General features: G+C 40.6%; 1 protein-coding gene and 1 long non-coding RNA gene across 3 annotated transcripts in view; both read right to left on the reverse strand.

Moving 5' to 3' along the window:
- Positions 1 to 9100, reverse strand: part of LOC144689873 (uncharacterized) — an 88022-nt gene extending 78922 nt beyond the window's left edge. The window contains exons 1-2 of one of the 2 annotated variants that reach the window (XR_013578728.1): positions 8995 to 9100; positions 4465 to 4600 (exon numbers count right to left, since the gene is read on the reverse strand). This is a non-coding gene — a long non-coding RNA (uncharacterized LOC144689873). Of the gene's footprint in view, positions 1 to 4464; positions 4601 to 7274; positions 7747 to 8994 lie in introns of those variants that run through there. The other variant, XR_013578727.1, reaches the window with a different exon arrangement.
- A 6355-nt stretch (positions 9101 to 15455) lies between these two features.
- On the reverse strand, positions 15456 to 19661 carry LOC144689868 (forkhead box protein G1-like). The gene has a single exon (XM_078557324.1). It carries the CDS (start codon positions 19525 to 19527, stop codon positions 18415 to 18417), a length of 1113 nt encoding a protein of 370 aa, XP_078413450.1. The 5' UTR covers positions 19528 to 19661; the 3' UTR covers positions 15456 to 18414.
- Between the last annotated feature and the right edge of the window lie 2468 nt (positions 19662 to 22129).

Consider the following 22129-nt stretch of genomic DNA (forward strand, 5'->3'; position numbering starts at 1 on the left):
AAACCAGATATGAATCTCCCAGGCAAGCTTCGTTACTGCAGCAATGGATATAACATTCCAAATAGCCAGGGCTTATTTTGGAGATGAAAGTCTGAACTTTTGTATAACTCCCGATGACTGACTGAATGCATTCCTCAGAGTTTGCTGCATTGGCGTTTAATGCAACACACGTGGATGGTACATGTGGGTGTGATTGTAGCAGAGTACCAATGTACAGGAGCCCAACCAATGCCAAACAATAATAGCGGGTGTCGCTAACAGTGAACAAAGCATTACATATTTACCCAACAGAAAGAGAAAGGCGTTCAGAAATTCAAATTTAAATACACAAACCAAGAAGTTTTCATTGTTGGCGGCCCTATTATATGTTCCAGCTTTCCCAACTTTCACATATTAACTATAAACCACCACGTTCACATTATCCTTTTAAAGTGAAATTAATTCGTTTTTAAAAAAAAATTTAAGTCTTAAAAATGCGGTACCAACTTTGCCGAAGAAATATTAAGTGCAAGACTAAAGAAAATGATATCTTACTAGACAGGAATAAAATGTAATCCTGAAAGTGTGTGACATAAAAATAAAGCTGTTACTCCAACTCTATTAACGATGTTGCATGTAACTCAGTGTCTTAGCTGAAGTTAAACATTTAATTTATGTTGGCACCGAACGGGCAACAATCTGCTCAGTCTCCTATCTTTCCTTCGAAATCTATTAATGTTTGCAGTGAATTCTGTGACGGGAACACACTGTTGTTTTGTTTAAATCAACAATATCCGGTATGTGCAGTGACATTGGGATGTGTGTGAAGTGTTAGACGATCTTCAAAAGTGAGGGCACGCCTTTGTACGCAATCGGTACATGTTAATAATTCCAATTTATTGTCCCGGGTTATCTATGTGGGAGAGGAACAGGTCTAGCATGCTACTGGATTCTTAGCTGCACTGTGATGGTTACAATGTACCCGTTCAAATGTTTATGTACCTAGTTATGCAGGTGCTCCCTGTCAAATTTCCTACTGTTATATTTTTGGTCTTGCTTTTGTGTCAACACTTAACAATGTTAACATTTGGAATGGAAATTCTGTCTGTGAACAATTGATTGTAATAATGCACGTGGCTATTCTTGGTGATGTTTGTGGAGACAGTTTCCAAAGTTTTCCTCAGCTCAGTTAATCTCTTCTATAATTAATTAAGCATATACAATGCAACACAGGATTTCCTAAGGCAGGCGCTAATCTATGATGGACTGTGTCTTCAGACGAGGGAGTTGGAAGTTGGGACATAATTGGTCCAGGGTGCACAGATATAATTCAATCCCCATTTTAAAGTCATGTATTCTATACCTTTATACAACTATTTTATGTTATTCGCCGTGACTTGTCAACATATAGAGCAATTTGGGCAACTGAGCAAACTGAACACCTTAACGCAATACAGGTTGAACAGCTGGAAGACGCAAATCTGAGCTGCTGCATTGTCAGCACAGATGGAAGGGTGTAATTACAGCAGAGCAAGGCAGTTTTCATTAAAAAATTTAGACGTAAGGATTTATAATGGAAAATTGACATAAAAATGTAACAAAAACGTGGCAACCGGAAATAATGTTTTTAGACAGACTTGGGTTTTCGATGTAGATATTTAAATATCTATTAACAGTTTTCCTGGTCAATTAACATTTAACTTTTCCAACCGTCGACTAAACATAGCAGATGGTCAGGAAATTCAGCTGGTTATTTTTGAAAATAAGCTCGCACACTCAGTCAAACTCCTCTTTCACCGTCTTTCCCATATTATCTGACCCATTCTCTTTCTCTCTCTCTGATCAATACACTTCGTAAAGTCGAAGAACACAAAATGATACAGTGCGCTGTCATTTTTTTCAATGGCTTGCGCAACACAAACACAGAGACATATCACCTCTCTTGCAAGTACATTGAATACAAAGCAAAGCAGAGTTAAGCATTTGACACAAAAACAGAATTACCTGGAAAAACTCAGCAGGTCTGGCAGCATCGGAAAAACAGAATTACCTGGAAAAACTCAGCAGGTCTGGCAGCATCGGCCAAGAAGAAAAGAGTTGACGTTTCGAGTCCTCATGACCCTTCAGCAGAACTGGTTCAGGTCATGAGGACTCGAAACGTCAACTCTTTTCTTCTCCACCGATGCTGCCAGACCTGCTGAGTTTTTCCAGGTAATTCAGTTTTTGTTTTGGATTTCCAGCATCCGCAGTAGTTTTTTGTTGTTAAGCATTTGACACTTGTCTTATTTTCAAAATTATTTGAAAACATTGCCAGAAACGTATGATAAATAAATATACCATCAATGCAGGTTATTGGACTGATGCATCGTAGACTGCACAATTCAGCTCACATTGTCATATTTCTGAGCAAAAATATTAAGCTCAAAGCCAAGCATTTGGGAGAGGCTGAGGTCTTCAGTTAAGTGTTAATGACGGCATTATAATAACCCAAATACAGTTTATTGATTTAATCGCGTTGTTGTAAAATGTGTTTTTTTATTTTGTTTGAAACTTTATTATCAGCACTAGAAATCTCTGCGGTTGAGAAAAAAACTGACAATCACAAATTGTCAATTGAAAGGTTTTCAGAAAACCTAAGCCATTGTTGGAGGAAAACCGCCCAGTGGCCAGATTGTGCAATTAAAGAGTCACAAGTTTACATGGATGGTTGCCATTATAAATGTTGGCATTGGAATTTTTGTTGGTAAATTTGAGCAAAGGTGTGAGGAAAGTACATTAGTTAAGCTTTATAGACTAGAATTCCGTGTTTTTATTTTTATATATATTGATGCAGAAGAGAAAGTAAACAACGTTTGCCTGGAAGGGCGCAAGGAACCATCCAGCTATTTCTGCAAAACTGTGGGATTCCCCTCTCATTAACTACCTTTCACTGTTTAGAGGTTACGATTATTTTCTACAATTTTATCTGCTAACGTTAAATGTGTTGTCTTGTAAATAACTACAAATTGTGAGATCAATGCATTTGTATCTGTTTCTAATAACATATTAGCCAAATTACTCAATAAATAGAGCCCGGCATAGCAGCATCTCCAATAATACAGGAATTTATTAGGTTGTAATGTACAGATTAAATCAATGGGTTGTCGGTTTAGGATTCACAATGGGTTTATTTTTGGAAGGCGCATCTTACAGATTTCTAAGCGGCTAAACGTTAATAACATTGATGTTTCTCGCCGATGAAGATTTATTGAAATGAACTTCGTCAGCTTCTATGAAAAGTTCCTGCTTTGAGCTGAAATAAAACCAGGCATCAGTCGACCGGGAGACAAGATAAGAGCTGTTGTTTTTTTTTTTAAAAATCTATAAACCTATAAGTTTGCAAGGCAATGCGGTTTATCTGGATGGTTTTCATTAAAAAATATAGTAAAAGGGACCGTTCATTCTATCACAGTAATTACCTTCCGAGAGACTTCAGTGCTTTCCCGAGCTGATCAGTCCTAGATCTGGCGAAGCTGCAGCAATTAACCTTTTCTCTCAATTCTTATCAGGCTGTTCTCTTGTGTGTTTTGCTGAGTTTTAAACTCCGAGTTATTTACATTTCATGTGAAGCCGCTAAATTCAGAAACCGCTTAAAAATAATCGATGTAAATAGTCACTGGTCTATTAAAGTGAAGAGATTTTTAGGAGAGGATTGCTGGGTTTTTTTAAGTATAAACATTGAACGATTGATTCCTGACGAAAAGTCATCGACCTGAAATATTAACCCTACCTTCCTCTCTTTAAAGATGCTGCCTGACTTGCTGGGTCTTTCCAGCATTTTTATTTCCGATTTCCAGCATGGGTGGTATTTTGCTTTTTGATTTCTAATGGCTGGTCGGAAATGTAATAAATCAGGAAACTATTCCAACATTTTTTTTTCTACTGCTCTTGAAGATCCTGTGATATTCCAAACAATTATCTCATTTTTACTGGCTGAAAGTAGTCCTTTAGCTCCGCTGAGCCCAACAGGTTCCAAACAGAAAGGTGTTTTCGTAAAGCTACTTAACAGAGTAAACCACTCTCATGAATTTTACAGATACATAAATTGGAAACATGAACGGCCAGGTGTAATTTCAAAGATGTAAGATTTTGTACATTTATCAATATCTCTTGTCAGATCTGGAACTGAAATTTTTGCAGTGTAGCCCGAATTAGGCATAGCCGCTTTTTATTTCCCCATTTTTAACATTCTTATCAGTTTGCCTACACATCAATTGCCACTGCACTTCAGAGTAGAACATTACACATGGGCTTCTTTGGGCATTAGTGAGATGTGATAAAGTGTTACGTACAGAAATACAATAACTATTTTATAACTCACATATATTCAGTTCCAAGTGTAAGTAAAATTCCATCTAACTTATAAAGACGTAATTACTTAACAAATAGCTGATATTAATAGAATGCGCAATGAGCAGCCATTGGCTTTATCTAGACCTGACTCACCGTTGGCTATAACTCAATCGTTAATTCGTAATTTCTGAGTTAGCTTGCTTGTCGGGCGTTTATGTTCCATTACTTCTCATTGTATGTACTCTTTGTAATTCCTTGAGAAATATGTTCGGATCAAAATCGCTTCAAACTGTAAATAAAAATAGTCGGTTGACAAATCTTAACTTCAGCCCACCCAACTCCATGGAATTCAAAGCAACATAAAAACTTGGGCACGCACTTCGTATTCATGTATATCATACACAAAAAAAACATTGTCCACGATAGATAGACCAATCAATCCACCAGGTAAACTTGACAATAGTATCATTACATTGCTCCTTGTATTACAATCCAGAGTATTTTATACTTGAATATAAATACTTTCTCGGCTTACAAAATCGAATAAATGGAAACCGAGTGAATATAATTCTATGTTGAAAATAAAAATGTAATGCAGTATCTATGTGGTTATCTAGATCTAAATACGGTGAAGCACTTAGCAGGAATTATTAAATATGGTATTTGCATGGATACAGAAATACCTCTCAAGCAGGATGTGTGTGATTCTTTACATAAGTGGGTGAGTAAAATATATAAAATGATATCATTCAAAATACCTACTGTGTGCAAAGGACAATTCCCTAAATTGTGATGAAAATTAGACTTCCAAAGAGTTAGTAATTGAGATCAAACTGAAAAGCTGCTCCGTGGCTCGGAAAAATCCAAAACCTGCAACTCGCATAAAAATATCTGAAATATTCTGAATGAGTCGCACAATCTGTTTGTATCCGAAAGCTTTCACTGGTTAAAGGTGACGAGGTAAATGGAGAGAATGCATTTGTACATACATTTCAGCATACAACAGGTGCAGACAAGTATAAGAAGTGACAGTACACAAAGTTACAAGCCAGCGGTTCGATCAAATGCTTTACACGATATTAGAAATTCCTGGAGGGAAGCTTTTGTGGTTTGTGAATATTAACAAGAAATGCAAGATTAAATTTCTGCTTCAAACTCAATTTGTTATTCCCTTTAATACATGGCGTATAATTCAGTAATAAACACTTTCTTTCGCCAAGTAGTAAGTACAGCTGGTTGGGTAGAAATGGTTCGAGGAGAAATTGGCAGGTAACTGGTCCAAAAGCCGAAGGAACAGAATATGACACCAGGTAATACCTTCTTTCAGCTGTAACCTTGTAGTATATTTCCTGTTCTTTTCGGTGTGAGAGAACATGGACTATGTTATAAATCATGCAAATAATAACTACACAGATTAAACAAACATACAGTAAATCTACCCAAATATCTAAACAAACAATAAAGAGAAACACTAGGCGCCTGGTGTCCTACTTTGAGACTCGTTAAGATGTTGCATTGCTTTTTACCCGAATCAAACAAACATTCGTGCCAGTTAAAAGGGCAGGTTTTAAGTGCATGTCTAGTTATCTAACAAAAGTGGAACAAATGCCTGTGTGTGTTCAGGACGACTAGTTCTCAAACAAATAGGGTCGGTGCATATGCCAAATAACATGTGGACACAATAATGTTGTTTCCAATACTTTAAAAAGCTTCAGCCATACTCATTTTTTGTTCCTTTGCCTCTATTTAAAAATCACCTCATTCTTTATCTGTGTTTGTTTCATCCAGTCGTTTCTTTCAAGGAGACTCATTGGAAATGCATTGGGGTTGCCTTTGTCGGTGTTTTATTTCCCGTCTTCTGATAAACAACAGGCACGAAAAGTCTAAAAGTTTTAAATCAGCTATTTAGCTACACATCCACCAGAATACCTCGAAAGGAGAAGTTATAAGGTATGTTATATATTAGGGGAGGGAGACAGATTTAACACGCACGGTGAGCGTGCTCGCTCTTTACCATTTGGCTTAGTGTAAGATGAAGTTCTTGAAGCGTTCCATGTGGTTTATAACGGCACAGGAATTGGTATGGCCTTGCCAGATGGTGGGTTCAGGGCTGCTGGACAGACACAACTGCAGCACATCTCACTTTCACAGAATGACCCCCAGAGAATGGCATTAACGTTAAACGTCCTGAACTGTAAACTTTAGCCGTCATTCACCTCGACCTTCCCATTTAAAAAAAAATACAACAACTCCAGTATTTAATTCATATACACTCTGTTGCCGATTTGGATGCTGACTTTTCGGGGAGTGAAGCCTGCTGTAAATCAGTGTTAATAGTATGTCGCGTGTTCTGACAGCATTACATTCTGAACCTTGCATTATTTTAATCTTTTTAAAAATACAATCTTGATGTGAAACAATGGCTGATCTGTGCAGGTCCGCGGGGATTGGGGTGGGGAGGGTGTGTGGATTGTGGAATCACTTGAGGCGACCCAATCTGACCTCTCCCGCTTGGGAATGTTACCACTTGGACTTTGCGCCTTATTATTGTTCTAAATGTTATTTGGTTTCGTTTTTATATTCCTATCCTGTTTCATTATGAGTTGCTCAAACGGGAGAATCTCCATTGCTTTGCATGAGATGCGAGTAATTCCAATTTAATCAGACCCTGTTCGGCTGCAGGTTTGGTGTCTATTCGTGTCCTTACGGGGAGGGGGGTGGGGAGGCATCCATTTGGCCACAAGGCACTGTCGAACCCGATGATAGGAGAGGCGCAGGGCAGCTTTGAAACAGTCAAAACAAGCTGTAATATTTCTCCCTGAAATACAGTCACAGGTTGACTGCTTGCGCTGGCGGGATTTGTAGTTGCAGTGCTGACACTATTGTTTCAGTCCCACCTACTATCCGCAGGGCTAACTCTAGCCTCAATGACTGCTCAGGTGTCGGTTCCAAATAGTACTAACCTTGAAAGTAAAGACTTGCTCCCGAAAGGGCATTAGTTAGTAAAGAAAACTGTACTTCGACTTGACGATGATCAAAATTCAACTGAGGAGCAGGGCTATTTCTGAACGGCAAAACTCCCCAGATTAAGACAGCGTGGTTACAGGCAGATAGAAATAAGTTTCGACGGCAGTCAACGTTTCTAGGCAAGATTTTGTCAGGGCTCTCTTTTGATAGCAATTTGCTGTAAAAACATTGGATTTCAGGCGAGAGGTGGAGCTCAATTCAAACACGTTCCTCCTGATCATGTTAAGAAAGACTCAGAAATCTTTCCGGCTGCACTCGGACAAGGGTCCGCCTTAAGCAGTCCACCCTGCCTCAGGCTGGCTGTCCCATGGCTGAATCGTCAGCCAGCAGCTCCATTTGGGGGTGAAGAGAATCTTTTTAAATTCTCGACAAATGTCTCCAGCTCCAGTTGTTTATGTTCTCCCCGTCCTGAAGGCCTTTGCTCATGAGGGTCGCAATGACTCAGCTTGTCCAGTAGGTTCTCACCCATGTGGGAAACTTTGGTAGAAGAATAAACAGCTGTAAGCTATTCCACGGCGCTGGAGCTCTGAAGTAATGGGAGCCCCCTTACCCTCCCACACTCGGAGAGCACTGGCTTGGAGCTCTTGTGGGCCGCAGCTGAGGCTGACCACCCTCGCCCCGGGGTCTGCCCATCGATCAGATCAAACTTCATTTTCGCCATTCCAGAGATTGTATTTCATCGGGATGCGGTCCAACTCATCCCTGCACCCCGGAAAAAAGCCTCCATTACAACCAGTCTGACGACCTGCAGCAGCTTGGGGTTCTGTACCCAGTCTGTGGGTTTAAAGTAACCCCTGGATCACTCAGTCTGTGGGTTCAAAGTAACCACTGGATCACCCAGTCTGTGGGTTTAATGTAACCACTGGATCACTCAGTCTATGTTTAAAGTGACCACTGGATCACACAGTCTGTGGGTTCAAAGTAACCCCTGGATCACTCAGTCTGTGGGTTCAAAGTAACCACTGGATCACCCAGTCTGTGGGTTTAATGTAACCACTGGATCACTCAGTCTATGTTTAAAGTGACCACTGGATCACCCAGTCTGTGAGCTTAAAGTAACCACTCGATCACTCAGTCTGTGGGTTTAAAGTAACCCCTGGATCACAGTCTGTGCATTTAAATTAACCACTGGATCACTCAGTCTGTGGGTATAAAGTAACCACTCGATCACTCAGTCTGTGGGTTTAAAGTAACCCCTGGATCACAGTCTGTGCATTTAAAGTAGCCACTGGATCACTCAGTCTGTGGGTTCAAAGTAACCACTGGATCACTCAGTCTGTGGGTTCAAAGTGACCACTGGATCACCCAGCCTATGGTTCTGCACACGTTTCTTCAAGTACTGAGAAATGTCTACCCCACCCCCTCCCACCGCCCCACCAACTTCATTCTTTCTGATGCAGTCCTGACCTCTTTCTGCTCTGTCTGTTCTTATTTGATTACATTTCTTCCCAGTTTAAATCCTCTGCTTAGGTTCGAACACTGGGAACAGGAGTAGGTCATTTCAGCCCCACGGGTCTGCTCGGCCAATTTCTCGGTATCTATCTTCTCCGACCCTTTTAACTTTCTAAACATCTCAATCTGATCGATCCACAATCTCCTATACTCGAGGAAATACAAGGCACGTTTATGCAACCTCTGTTCATAATTTAATCTTACCTTATTTATACAGGGAGCCATATATCCACATATAAAAAGGACAATTACAATTTTTAAAAACTCATCAAAAAAATGCATTGTAGAAACAGAAAATAAATGGGATTGGTGTGTGTGTGTCTGCGTAGGAGGGGTTTAAACTAGAGCTTAAAAAATACGGCAAAAGGGAAATAACATTATGAAGATGTAATTAGTGGAAGTGAGAGGAATAAGGCCAGGTTATATTAAGTGATCATCTTGTTCTTTTCCCCCTTATTTATAGTGCAATCTGTATTTTCCCACTAGTTTGCACTTGTTTCAGTGAAGGAAGGGCCCTGGAGGCCCATCAATGGGACTGAACGAAAACGCACCAGGTTCAGACAATAATGAGGCCTACGTCGCATTACTGTTCATGGGGACCAATATGTACAAACTTCCCATACAGATGCTCTTCGCGTTGCACCATTAAAGTGCTCTCCAGTGTTCAAGTTATAATAAAGAAATTGGAAACACAAACAAAATGACAAAATAATACAAAATAAGAATCAAACTAAAAAAATCTGAAATTAAACGTTTCCTGCTGCTTTGGAAATGAATTTGCAGGACAAACATCCTGATCTAGGATAAAACAAGTCGTGTTATTTTCACAACGCTTTTATCCTCCCGTTTGGATTACAAATTCCGGGTCGTCACACAAACAGGAAGATTGATTATTAGAATTACTAGTAATGGTATAGAGGCGGAGGAGCGAAATTGTTACACAGTCCACTCTCCGGGGCACCATGGACGATTGTTTAAGCACCGCAATCACAAATGCGAGGGAATTATTAAGCCATGTTTCAAGAACAAGGCTCGTCCAATATGTTTCTGCGACTTATATGACATCCGTGCAGAAATTGAACGCTCGAAAACGTTTTTTGCCCTTCAGGGAGTAAATATTTAAAGTCAGCAATCCTGGCAAATTTTCATTTGTTTTTCGTTTCCCTGCAGCCTTGAATCCACTGATTGATTTCTTATCTTGAAGTATATACAATTTGCAAAGTGGGAAATGAGAAACAGACTAGTTGAATCTTTAAAAAGTATAATGTCTAGTCGAACATTTCTAATACAGTTAGATACAAACACTCAGACATACACATACGGATATAGACAGACATATATACAAATATACAATCACAGAGACATGGACACACGCACAGAAACCAGCATATAAATGCACAACGATGCAGAGATTTGGTGGTACAATCCTCATTATTCGAGTATGTCCATACTGTAAGCGTCTTCATCATCTTCTGTGGATCCTTTCATGACTGAAGAGTCCAATGTGAGATCTGTCTACAGAACTGGCAGTTCATGTAGTCATTACTGGTGCTTGAGGGCACTTCCTCAGCTGTGCCAACTCTGGCCTTCCTCTGGGCATACTGGGTTTTGTGAGTTTGGTGTAGATACTTGAAACATTATGAACCATATTTCAGTGCTTGACTCTAAGTAGGCTGGTTGTCTGCAGTGTTTTCCGAAGAGAGGTGGTCTGCAATGCAGAAGTTTGTGAGGCTTTTTTAAAGGTTGTCCTATTTTTCGTATTGACCACCTCGATGTTGTTTGCCCTGAGAAAGTTCCCCATCTGCTTGGGGATTCTGTAGTAATCCATGCAGAATACATGGCCTGGCCATCTAAGTTTAATTTTCTGTACGGTGGGCTCCATGCTGTTGAGCCCAGCATGATAAAGGACATTGTGTTTGTGATTTTGTCCTGCCATTGAATTCTCATGATGGACCTCAGGTGTCTTTGGTGGAAGAGTTCCACAGCTTTGATGTGACATCTATAGCAGACCCAGCATTCTACTCCATACAGCAGGGTGGTAAGGTCAATGACCTGGTACAGTTTGATTTTAGCCTTGAGCTTAATGCCATGCTGCTTCCAGACATGATCATTGGCTGTAGGCAGAGCTTGCTTTCTGGGTGCATGTACTGATATCTTCATCAGTACAGGTATCCCGAGAGAACACGCCGCCAAGCTTTGACAATTTTTCTACAACTTTGGTGCCTTCCAGACAGATGCATAAACACAGACACGCAGGACACTGACATACAGTTGTACACAGGCAGGTAGATACATTTAGATACATGGACACAGATACAGTAAATCCCTGATGAGTCAAATCCCAGGGGCCACAAATATGTGTGTCAAGTGGAGCTTCGTGATAGCTAAGAAGGCCCCATTCCCACACAAATGCATCTCTATGTAGCCTGAAATGCCTACAAATGCAGTTTATGTCAAAAACAGATTCAAAAGCCAAATGAAAACACAGTAAAACATTAAATGTGTGAAAACGTTTTTGTTCAATTTGTTCACACCTTACAATGGCCTGACCTTACAAAAGGCTGGAGATTTGCATTGAAAAATGTCAGGAGTTAGCTCCAGAAAAGCTCTTGTAGTCTTGTTCTGCTTTAGCGATGCTGTCTTCAGATGTGTGAATACAGTCCACCATTTCATCAATGCAGTCAAACATGTCATCAGTATTTTTGAAGTGCAGCGCAAAATCCCAGAGCACCTCTATGGCCTTTGTGGCATTGGCTAGGGAAACAGGAGGGCGAGCGGGTGGGCATTCCTCAGGCTCTTCAGGGTTATTGGCGTGGTCATATGACAAGCTTAAACAAACTTGGTTAATCTGGAGTTACCAGTGCAGAATTTCTTTTTAACATAGGCATAATTCTGTGGGATTTGCTATTCTGCCATTGGGAATGGTTGACAACTTCAACATAACCAGAATTTCATGTCAACCCAATTTTGACTCATAATTGACAGAGCTGTACAGACGTAGATGGAATCCTAGATACACAGATATATACATTTACAGAGACACACACAGACACCGATACAGGCATAAACACATGCACTATTGGAGAGCCATACACAGATGTATGCACACACACAAACAAAAACATTTAGACACAGAACCAAATGCAAACATACTGTACACACACAGAGATTTAGAATTTACAGTTCAGAAACAGGCCTTTCTTCACAACTAATCCATACCAGTGTTTATACTTCATACAAGCTCCCTCCCATCCCTCTTCATCTAACCTCTTCAGCATATCCTTTTACTCGTTCTACCCCCATGTATTTATCCAGCTTCCCTTTAAATGCATCTATGTTATTCGCCTCAACTATTCCTTGTGATAGCGAGTTCCCACAGTACAACTATTCTATGCGTAAAGAAATTTCACCTAAATTCTTTATTGAGTATGTTTCAAGCAGCAGCTAAGGATGTAACGGGATAATGCAGCGAATTCCTGCCCTCTTCATTTCAAGCCCAGTGATCTGGAATCCAGAGCAACAGCGACAATTGATAACAAGACGCGACCTTCTCCATATACAGAAGGAAGCAATCAAGGTGACCCAAATCCTGAAGGGAATGGGTTGGGGAAAAGGCGCGGGGGGTGGGGGCATGCAGACATTCGAAAAGCGAGTCAAATAGTTTTTTGCTTAGTATAGTTGCGTTGCTTTTAAAAAACATGATCCTCTCTCTCCTCACTCCAGTGTCGTTGTTCAGTGTATGGAGATTTAGGCCTCCATCTCACACACAAAATAAGTTCACCTCCTTAATAGGCGAGGGAAAAACAAACCATACAGAAAGATTCTGAACATCTGCAGGGAGAGCACACGCGTAGATACAGACACATACTCCTTCACATACACACATTTCAATAGAAATACACGAAGATACAGAGATACATCCCGATAGGGATATACACGCGCGCACTCGAGTTTTACAACCATCGAGAAAAATTTCTTCACGTTATGATGCATTCACGCGGCCGAATCTTGGTTAATAATTAATTAAAACTTCCAACTCCTCCTGACCTGATGCCATATTTGCATCATTAGTAAACACTGCAGCATTTACCAGGAATGTACTATGGGAAGTTTCAAATCGTTTAATCCCGTAGTTAAACTATCAATGGTCTGAGTTCAAATATTTTAAACCATTCTCATTCAGCGCGCTTATTATAATAAAATAATTTTGGCAAGTGGCTCATCATTCGTTAAACGTGGAGATGCCGTATTCTCAGCTAGTAATGCACTATTCATTCAAAGTCAGACAAGTTATAAAACACAATTGGAGGTTCGAAGTAGGGTTAGTCCGGGTAAAAACTGGAACACACAATGCTGTTTGTTGTGTGAGAGATTCTAACTGCACTATTATTAGACAAGTGGGATTTAGAAAATGAAGAGCCGTAGCATTTCAAATTATATTTTAAAAATCATCCAGTCTGCGTCTGTTCGATCAGTAGTGTAATGTTCGGTATTTCTTTTAATTCGCTCCAAATGTCTATTATTTAGCTGCTTTAATCGAACCGGAAAGCAACCAAAATCCAGATTTTAAAAAAATGTTTTAACTGTAAAAGCTAACATATCAAGAAAGGAGGTCTTTGTGGTGCAGTGGGTAGCGTCCCTGCCTCTGAACCAGAAGCTCTAGGTTCAAGTCCTCCAGGATTTGAAGGCCAAGGAAGGCGTGGCGAAACGGGCTGAGTATCAATCTACAAATCCTTCTAATCTATGCCAATGACAGGGGGTAAGAATGTCAGTGACTCCTGATCATGTGAAGGAAAGAAATTGGAGCCTCTACCATCGCCGTGCATGACTCCAGACTGCAACGTCTATCTAAAAGTGTATGCTGCAGCAACTTCAATTTCTTGTCGGGGCGGGGGTCACTGGTTGGCTCAGATGACTGATGTGGATCAGATTGATGCCAACAGTGTGGAGTTTGATCCTTGTTCTGGCTGGGGTGGATTTGGGACCTGCCTCCTTGCCCCCCTCTCCCCGCCCCCAGTGGAGGTTTGGGTGCTCTAGGTCGGACCTGCCTTCGGGCAGAGAAAAGAAGAACATAATGCTGGTTACATCATTTAATGTGGTCAGCATCTCTGCAAGATTCTGTCATTCACTTCAGAAACAAGTAGGTCACATTTAAGGTAATTTGCAAAAGAACTAGCGGGGAGATGAGATTTTTTTATGTTTACACTGCCAGTTATGGGCAGGAATGCAATGCACTGCCTGAAGAGCGGTGGGGCAGATTCAATAATAACTTTCAAAACGGAACTGAATAAACAATTTAAAGGGGAGAAAATTGCAGGGCTATGGGAAAAGAGCAGGAAGTGGGGCTATTTGTCTTTCAAAGAGCTGGCTCAGACACGATCGGCCGAACCGCCTCCTTCTGTGGTGTAAGATGCTATATCAACACTTGTGACAAAAATACAGACTTTCAAAAAAGCACTGTGATGACTGGCTGTGGCTTCAGATAACACAGAGACAGAAAAGGAGCGGGTGTGGGGATGTGGTGGAGTGGAGATAATACGATGATGGAAGGTTTGTTTGTGTTCCTATCCAGCTGTGTAGAATCAGGGGCTTGTTTTACTGTTTTCCCATATATCTATAGTGATGAAAGCATGGCTACCCTGTGCACGTAAAAGGTACATCAGAGGGTAAAATGTGCATTTTTATCCACACCGTGTTTAATAAAATCTACAGGCTGAGGAATAGTTAACAGAACCCATTGTTATTTGTTAACCTACAATCTACAATTACAAAATTAAAATCGCTCTCCGCCATTAAAAACACAATGAACTTTAAAAGTATGGATTGAAAGGAAGAAATGTAATACAGACAGTTCATAGATCCGTTCAGCTTCTCCTGGAGACTTTGGATCGATGCTATAGCCTCAGAGCTCCAAAGCTATGTCTTAAGCAATCCTAATCAAAATGGGGAGAGACAGAAACTGGGGCATCTCTCTGTACTGAAAAGTAATTTATTCTGGGCCTGCTAGTCTTTTGAAAACTATTACATTATTTGCGCTGAAAAAAATCCAAGCTATACCAGAAAATTTGTTCAGTTTATTTACCGACAAAAAGTACACATTTCCCCTTTTCCGCTCAAACTATTTAAGACTAAATTGTGAATGGGTATGAAAAGGCATTCCAGGACTGGTACCAAAAGCACATTCGGGGAGATTAGGAACATCTTTTTATTTCAATAGAATGTTGAAGTGGCTATTGAAACCGAGTCAATCTCATATGAAATTGGACAAACGCTTGAAGAATAAGACATTAAACAGAGAGAACACTGGAGTAGGCCATTCCGATGGGGAATTAACATTGACACAAGCACAAGGGCTCGAATGAGCTCCCACCGCGCTGATGTTTCTTTCATTCTACGATTTACACATCAGAAAATGTCGATCTGTACAATTGTACAAGTTTTGAAAGGTCTACTCTGTGGTAACATGTTTGCATCTCCCCTGAACTTTAGCAACATCGCAAAACGTGGCAACAGTCGACACTTGAGTTTTCATTCTCGGCCCATTCATTTCCTCTATTGCGTTTTAACTATTAAGTTACCCAAAAGTTGAGGAAGACGTTTTAGGTAAATGTATTATTTATTTTTATAAACCTATAATCGTTACAAACTATCCAATTAAAGGTGTTTCAAATTTACTTGTGCACAATACAGACAGAACAGAGTACAAAATCAAAGTGAACACAGAATGCCAGGTCGTTTTCTTCTTATATATTTTTAATAATATAGAGTAAAACTTTTATTGAATTCCATTCACTAAACGTACAAAGTCATGAATCGGATCCATAGCGTGAGTTTAAGACAGAACGAATATTATAGCGAAGGAGCTAATCAGAGTCAACTTCCTCCAGCAACAACAGAGGGGAAGGGAAAAAAGAGAGAGCAATTCGGTTGCAATGAATGTAATACGACCGCTTTTCGGGATTAAAAAAAATAACAAGTACTCCTTATAATGTTGCTATGTGTGGTCCGCTTTATATAACAGCCATTGTGAGGTAGACTGCAGCATCGAAAGGCCTGGAGCAAGGCTTCGTTACCAAGCAGACACACACGCAGCGGATGTATTTACACTGGCGATTTTCATGTAATTTTTATCAGTGATTTGGTTTTATTCACTTGTCCATGTCTATTTTAATAGTGTTTTCGAGCTGCAGTATAGCTGCAAGTCGATATAAGGCCTCGTTCTAATCAATATTCTCTTACATTATATCCTTATATTTTATTAATATTATGTCCTCAGCTGTTTAATGAACAATTAAATATTGGCCTAATTGTTAATCCTAAAGCAAAACAAAAAAAAACAAAGCTGTGTAAAATTAGTTTGCGAATCAAATTGTATGGTTCAAACAAAGGAAGAGCGTCCCTTAAAATAGCTCTGGGAGCGCCCGGGAGTCAGACATGTGCACTGCACTGAACACAATGATAATGTCACATAGGGCCAGGGCAGACCGGGGAAGTATTTACTACTTTCGTCCGAACGAGCCAAGGGACACCTTGGAAACAGCATTGAAAGAAAACGATATCAGAGCTGGTTTGACACTGATCCGGTTATTTTCGAAGCAGGTCTCGGCAGAGGACAGAATTGAACCGCACTCTTTCAGTCGGGTTTAAATATATGGATAAATTAGAAAATATATACTTTCTATGTGACCTCTGTTCTGGCGGGACAACAACGCGGAGTTACACTTTTCTCTGCCTGTCTGTCTCTCTCTCACACATACAGTTTTGGGAACATTGTTTGGATCAACATTATAATTACAGTTTCTTTGCCTGTGCATTTTGCAACGGTATGCCACAAATATCACCAGGATAACCAGGAGCTATAAAGAGAGACTTGGCTGGTTTCCCTCTGCTCGCCTTCAGATTTGTCCTGTCATCACCGTTTTGCATCAAACCCCATGTTTACCATCCTCAGTTCACGGGGGAGGGAGGGGGACGCCCAGCTCTGGGCACAATGCACCGCTCAAAGATAGTACACAGAGAGATCCGTGTAGACCCTTACTGGCAACCCGGCGAGAAGTCTCAATTAAACCTTCAGCAAAAATGTAAAACATATAAATGAGCGGCGGGACTGAGTGGAAGTCAGTGTCTGAGATTATTAGATGACTTCCAGCGCAGTCTAATATATTTCCCAGCTCGATTTGCGTTTGTATTACTGGCTGTTGAGAGCTGGATCAGAGTTTCAAATTAATCAAACAGCTTCCATTCATTTATATCGCTGGATCTCGGATTTCAGTTTGACTAAATTGGTAATTACGAAAATGAAGAAAAAGCGGCAAGGCAAATCGCATTCGGTATGAACATTGGACCACATTACAACCGAAATGCATCTTCCGTCTAATGTCGGGATGTTGACACGTGATTCTCTGAGCAAATATGTACAGTATTACAGACACTCAGACCGAGGGATTCCGCCATCCCGGTCTTGGCACTAATTTTAATTCTATGGAGTTCCACGCTTCCAACAAGATCACCACAGGCATCGCTTTCATAAAGCATCTTATCTCCGATCAAACACCTTTCCATCGCAAAAAAACCCACAAATACTCCAGTTCCGGAAATAGATTACTGCCCTTTGAAAATATCAAGCCGGGCTTATTCGAGGGAATCCTCACCAGGCGCCAGAGCTCCGCAAAAACATATTGTTTTCCTGTTTATTTTTTCAAATCCGAAAGCGCCGTTTAAATGTGTTAAAGATATTGCAACGCGCCCACATACACACACAAACATACACACGCACACCAAAAATGAAGTACAAGTGAGATTTGTAGTAATATTTATCTGTTTCTGTTGAAATAACTTGGGGGGGAAATCCTGAGCAATGCAAACAAGGTTTCGGCAATTTAAGGCTATGATAATTCGAAGAAGAAATAAATATTTCACAGCGGTCCAAGTTTTATAGAAACCCTGCTTGTCTGTGTTTATTAAGGCGCTTTTATAGAGAGTAATAAAACGAATGGTGCAACCATTTCAGAGAGGGACACAAATAATAAAGTCACCACATTTACTACTACTTCCAAGGTAATTAGCACAAGAGAATTAAATAACCTACAATGCTGAGGAAACATTACTGTTTAACTTATTAAATTATAAATACATTTATGTACATTTTTTATAAATAATAAATAGTGTTGAACACACAAAAGCAAAAAAAAAACAAACTTACTCCAGACGTTTCGATAGTATTTTGGATTATGCAATAGTGTTACCTTCGGTTAAAGAGAAGTCCGGGTTTCAGACTAAAGGTAACATTTTCCCTTTGTGCCGCGTTAAAATTGCAAAGCAAACCGGTTGCATTGTTTTTTCTTCTCCCTTTCCAATTAAACTATAAAAAGAAGGCAGGAGTATTTTTCGCTGTTGCAGTAGCAAGTGTGCAAGGTACCTTCGACAATATATTATTATCACAGGATGAAACTACAGCCTTGAGACTTTTTAAATGATTTTTTTCCCACAGCATATACGAGTCAATTTTCGATTACAACCAGATATAATCTAGCAGATATATCAGCACAGATTTCCTGAAGTTAAGGTGCAGCTGTAGTTTTGCATAGCATTGTTTGCTACCTACTGTCACTTCCTGGGTCTAGATCAGTGCAAAAACGAATTGCTAGAAGCCCCTCCGTTCTGCTGTGACAGGTAGCTAGTAAATCCAGCGGCGAGTCCGGACGGGAAAGTGGACAGAGAAGGTCGGAGGGTCTCGGTGATGAGAGATGAGGCTGCCGGAGGAGAGCTGGAAGGGGCCCCTGGGTTCCCCATCCCCGTTCCGTTCTGGTGCTGCACTGACTGCGAGTGATGTAGAGACGGGAAAAAGTAGCCAGCCTGTCCTGACAGCAGGCTGACAGAGCAAGGGTTTACCGTGTATCCGTTGGTCAAACCGCACTGTACGGATCCCCTTAACAACGGGTGAGAGAGGTCCCCGCTGGCCATCTGATCAACCCCAGATCCACAGCCGGAAAGCAAGGAGCTGTATGTGGGCGCTTGGTTCAAAAAACTCGAGGCAGCGCTGCTGTAGTTGAGACTGTTATGAGGATGGTGCAAGGACAGAAACGGAGAGAGGGGCCAATATAAGGGGTTGCCCCGGTCCATTAACCCCAGTCCTGACGGCGAAAGACGAAGCCCTCGTTTGAAGGCTAGTTTTCCCCTTGACGTGGCCGATCTGCGCCGCAATTTCCCCGTCGTCCCGCCGATAAACACGTCGTCGCTCGACGGGTCCAACATCCAATAATTCCCTTTCCCGGGGTCGTCGTAGTGCCGGGGCACTTTAACGAAACACTTATTGAGGCTGAGGTTATGTCTAATCGAGTTCTGCCAGCCCTGCTTATTCTCCCTGTAGTAAGGGAAATTCTTCATGATGAACTCATAGATCCCATTGAGAGTCAGCCTCTTCTCGGGGCTCTGCCGGATAGCCATCATGATCAGGGCGTTATAACTAAAAGGCGGCTTGTCGTATTTGCCGTGTTTCTTATCGTCCTTTTTGGGATCGTCCTCCTCTGCAGAGACCTGTGTCTCCGGGTTGTCCTGATATTTAAAGTCAGACTTGATAGTCCCGTTCTCAGGGTCACCGTTTTTGTTGCTTTGAAGCCCGGTTCTGTTCTGATTCTCACTTTGTTGGACAGCTTCGGGGAGCAGCAGGCTCTTGATACTAAAAGAGGTGGACTTGGGAACCATCTTCGGCTGCTTCTGATCTCCCATGCTCAACATCACGCGCTCCTTTTTTTTTAATCCTCGCCTCCCTTCCTTGTTCAAATAATGTATTTTAAAAAAGGTCAAAGGGAGCGCGGCGAAGCAATCGGGACGTTGCAGACAGGAAGATACTTGGTGAGGAACAGAGCGGGACAACCTGCATCAAAACAGGTAATTAACTGGAGGGGGGTAGGGGGGGTGGGGGGGGGGCGGTGTGGAGACCAAAAGGAACGCCTCCATCAATAAGTTACTTTCAACATTTTTTCTGAAGGATGTCCAATCAGGTTTGAATAGGGGATGCTTTAACCCGCCTCTTTCGAGCCAATCAGCTTAAAGATGTTGTGTATCTATTTGGGCTCTGAAATTGATTTGAAAGTGACCAACACGGTCTGTAAAGTGGATTAGGGACGGAAAGGGGATACCGGTCCATGCAGGTAATGGATCGATTACCATTCACTGTGCTCTTATCTCATTTACTCAACGTTTGTTCTTTTACTCTGTTCTAATTTTGACTGGGGTGAAACATCGGCGACTGCTGGACAGTGACACTGTAGATTAGCCCAAATAAGAGTTAGACAAACCTGTTTAAATCAGATAAACTGTCATTTTTTTTTGTCTATTACATCTTTCGTGATTTTTTTTCTGTTGGAGAAATTTCGCGGATAGCAATAGTCAAGTTGCAGTTTCATTGCAGTTTCTCGGCCACAGTTTAACTGTTTGTATTCCCTTTTAATTACTGGAAGCGGAAAGTCTTCATCTTCAGGTCAATGATCCCAAAAAGTCATCTGCTCATTGTTGGTGCCGCGCTGTTAACGTGTGCGTTAACAGACCCAACAATTAGTCGAGGAGAGGTCAGTGAACCAAAACAAAGTAAAACACGGCAGAGGAGAGCTAGGGAAAAATATTTAAGAGCGCTCTTTGTTAAGTGCTAATTGGGAATAGGAAGTGGCGGTTCGGACGCTCATTAGAAACGGTCAGTCGTGGGTCAGTGCTGCTGGTTTTGTCTACAACCTGTTATTGATGGGAGAGTTTGTTTCTTTGTTTTTTGGAAAGTCGATGTTCATTTCCAAAACCCACGGAAACAGTAGATAGTAGTAGCAATTCGTCCGATGTCACTGTAAGTATTATGAGCATGTGATTAAGGAGTGGGATCAGTGAGAGTCCTTACCAAGGAAAGAACGTTTGCTCTTTTGCGACGGCCAAGCGGAAGAAACGGGTGGAAACAAACAGTTTGCGTTTCAGTCACTTAAGCAAAAGATCCCACAAGATTAAACTCAATAAACTGCAAAGCTGAGAGTGAGGAGCATCAGTTCTGTGCAATGACAAGGTGGTACGAGTTTGTTTGCTCTTGTGATATTAAAATAACTAAAATGTGATTAAAGTAGCAAATGAGAAAGCTCGTTTATGAGGGAAAATAAGGAGCATTAATTTCGATAGCCTTACATGTTTAAATCACAAATAAATCCCACACGGTTAGACAGAGAGACGCCGTATTCCTTGTGTAACAGAATCGTGACTAATATTCTGCAGCATCTGATATAAGTGTGATGGCAAGGTTTATGTAAGGAAATATGATGGAGCATTCCAGCCTCAGTGTGATTCTGAACTGCATACAGAAACACATGGAAAATATAAAAAATCAGAAGGAAACGTGTCGAAACTTTTCGTCTTGCACTCATCAGGACACTTCGCAAGAATACCAATATAAGGGGAAAACAACAAAAGGAGGGATGTACATCAGGAAAAGCAAGGTGGGGTGTATTAATGCAGAGTAAATGTTAAAGATATCCCTGAAAGCGAACCGTTACTTTTTCGAGTTAACTGAATGCAAGGCCTGGGTAGAGGGCTGTGATTGAAGTCGATAGGATAGGAACCATTTATTTGTGTATAAATAATTGGCTATGTCTTGCATGTCACGCCATTATATATTTATATTTTAAATTCTAGAAAAATCTTTACTCTAATAATAATCTGATTATTAAATAAAGAGGGAGTATCTGTAACTGAACCAGGGCGAGAGGTAGTTTAAATGTTTTTTTCTAACATTAAACCTATTTAAGAATTCCATTGAAGAAACTCACAAATTAGATTGCAAATAAATTAATATCGTTTATTAATAGTAATGCTATTTATCGTCGAGCGGAACCGATCCAGTCTCAGGTAAAGTGCACATTTCAAATTTATCGAGCAATTCATTTAAAGTTGCTTTAGCGGCACGGTTAATTATGATTAATTTTAAACATTAATATTTGATATAATAATATTCTATTAATAGAACAGTTAATTCAATTGATTTTGTAGTATTTTTTAAAAAGAGGTTGAAATGTTATTTCAAATCGCATTTATAAATGTTAGTAGGAGTTTGGTGAAACATTTACAGGAAAGTTCAATTTTCTGAGGGACCATATTCACAGCACTCGTTCCAAAGTACATCAGTAAAAATGCTGCTTACTTATGGACCTTAAACAATCACAGAACTGCGAGGATGGTGTGAAGTTATCTACACAACGACTTTAACTGGCTCTTTACAGTAACACAGAGACAAGCGACGAACAAACAGGAGCACAATTTATAGTTGTATAAATATAACCACGTTAACACTTTAGTTATGTCGAAACTA

The sequence above is a fragment of the Cetorhinus maximus genome, chromosome 14 (genome assembly GCF_964194155.1).
Source record: "Cetorhinus maximus chromosome 14, sCetMax3.hap1.1, whole genome shotgun sequence".
NCBI lineage: Eukaryota > Metazoa > Chordata > Chondrichthyes > Lamniformes > Cetorhinidae > Cetorhinus > Cetorhinus maximus.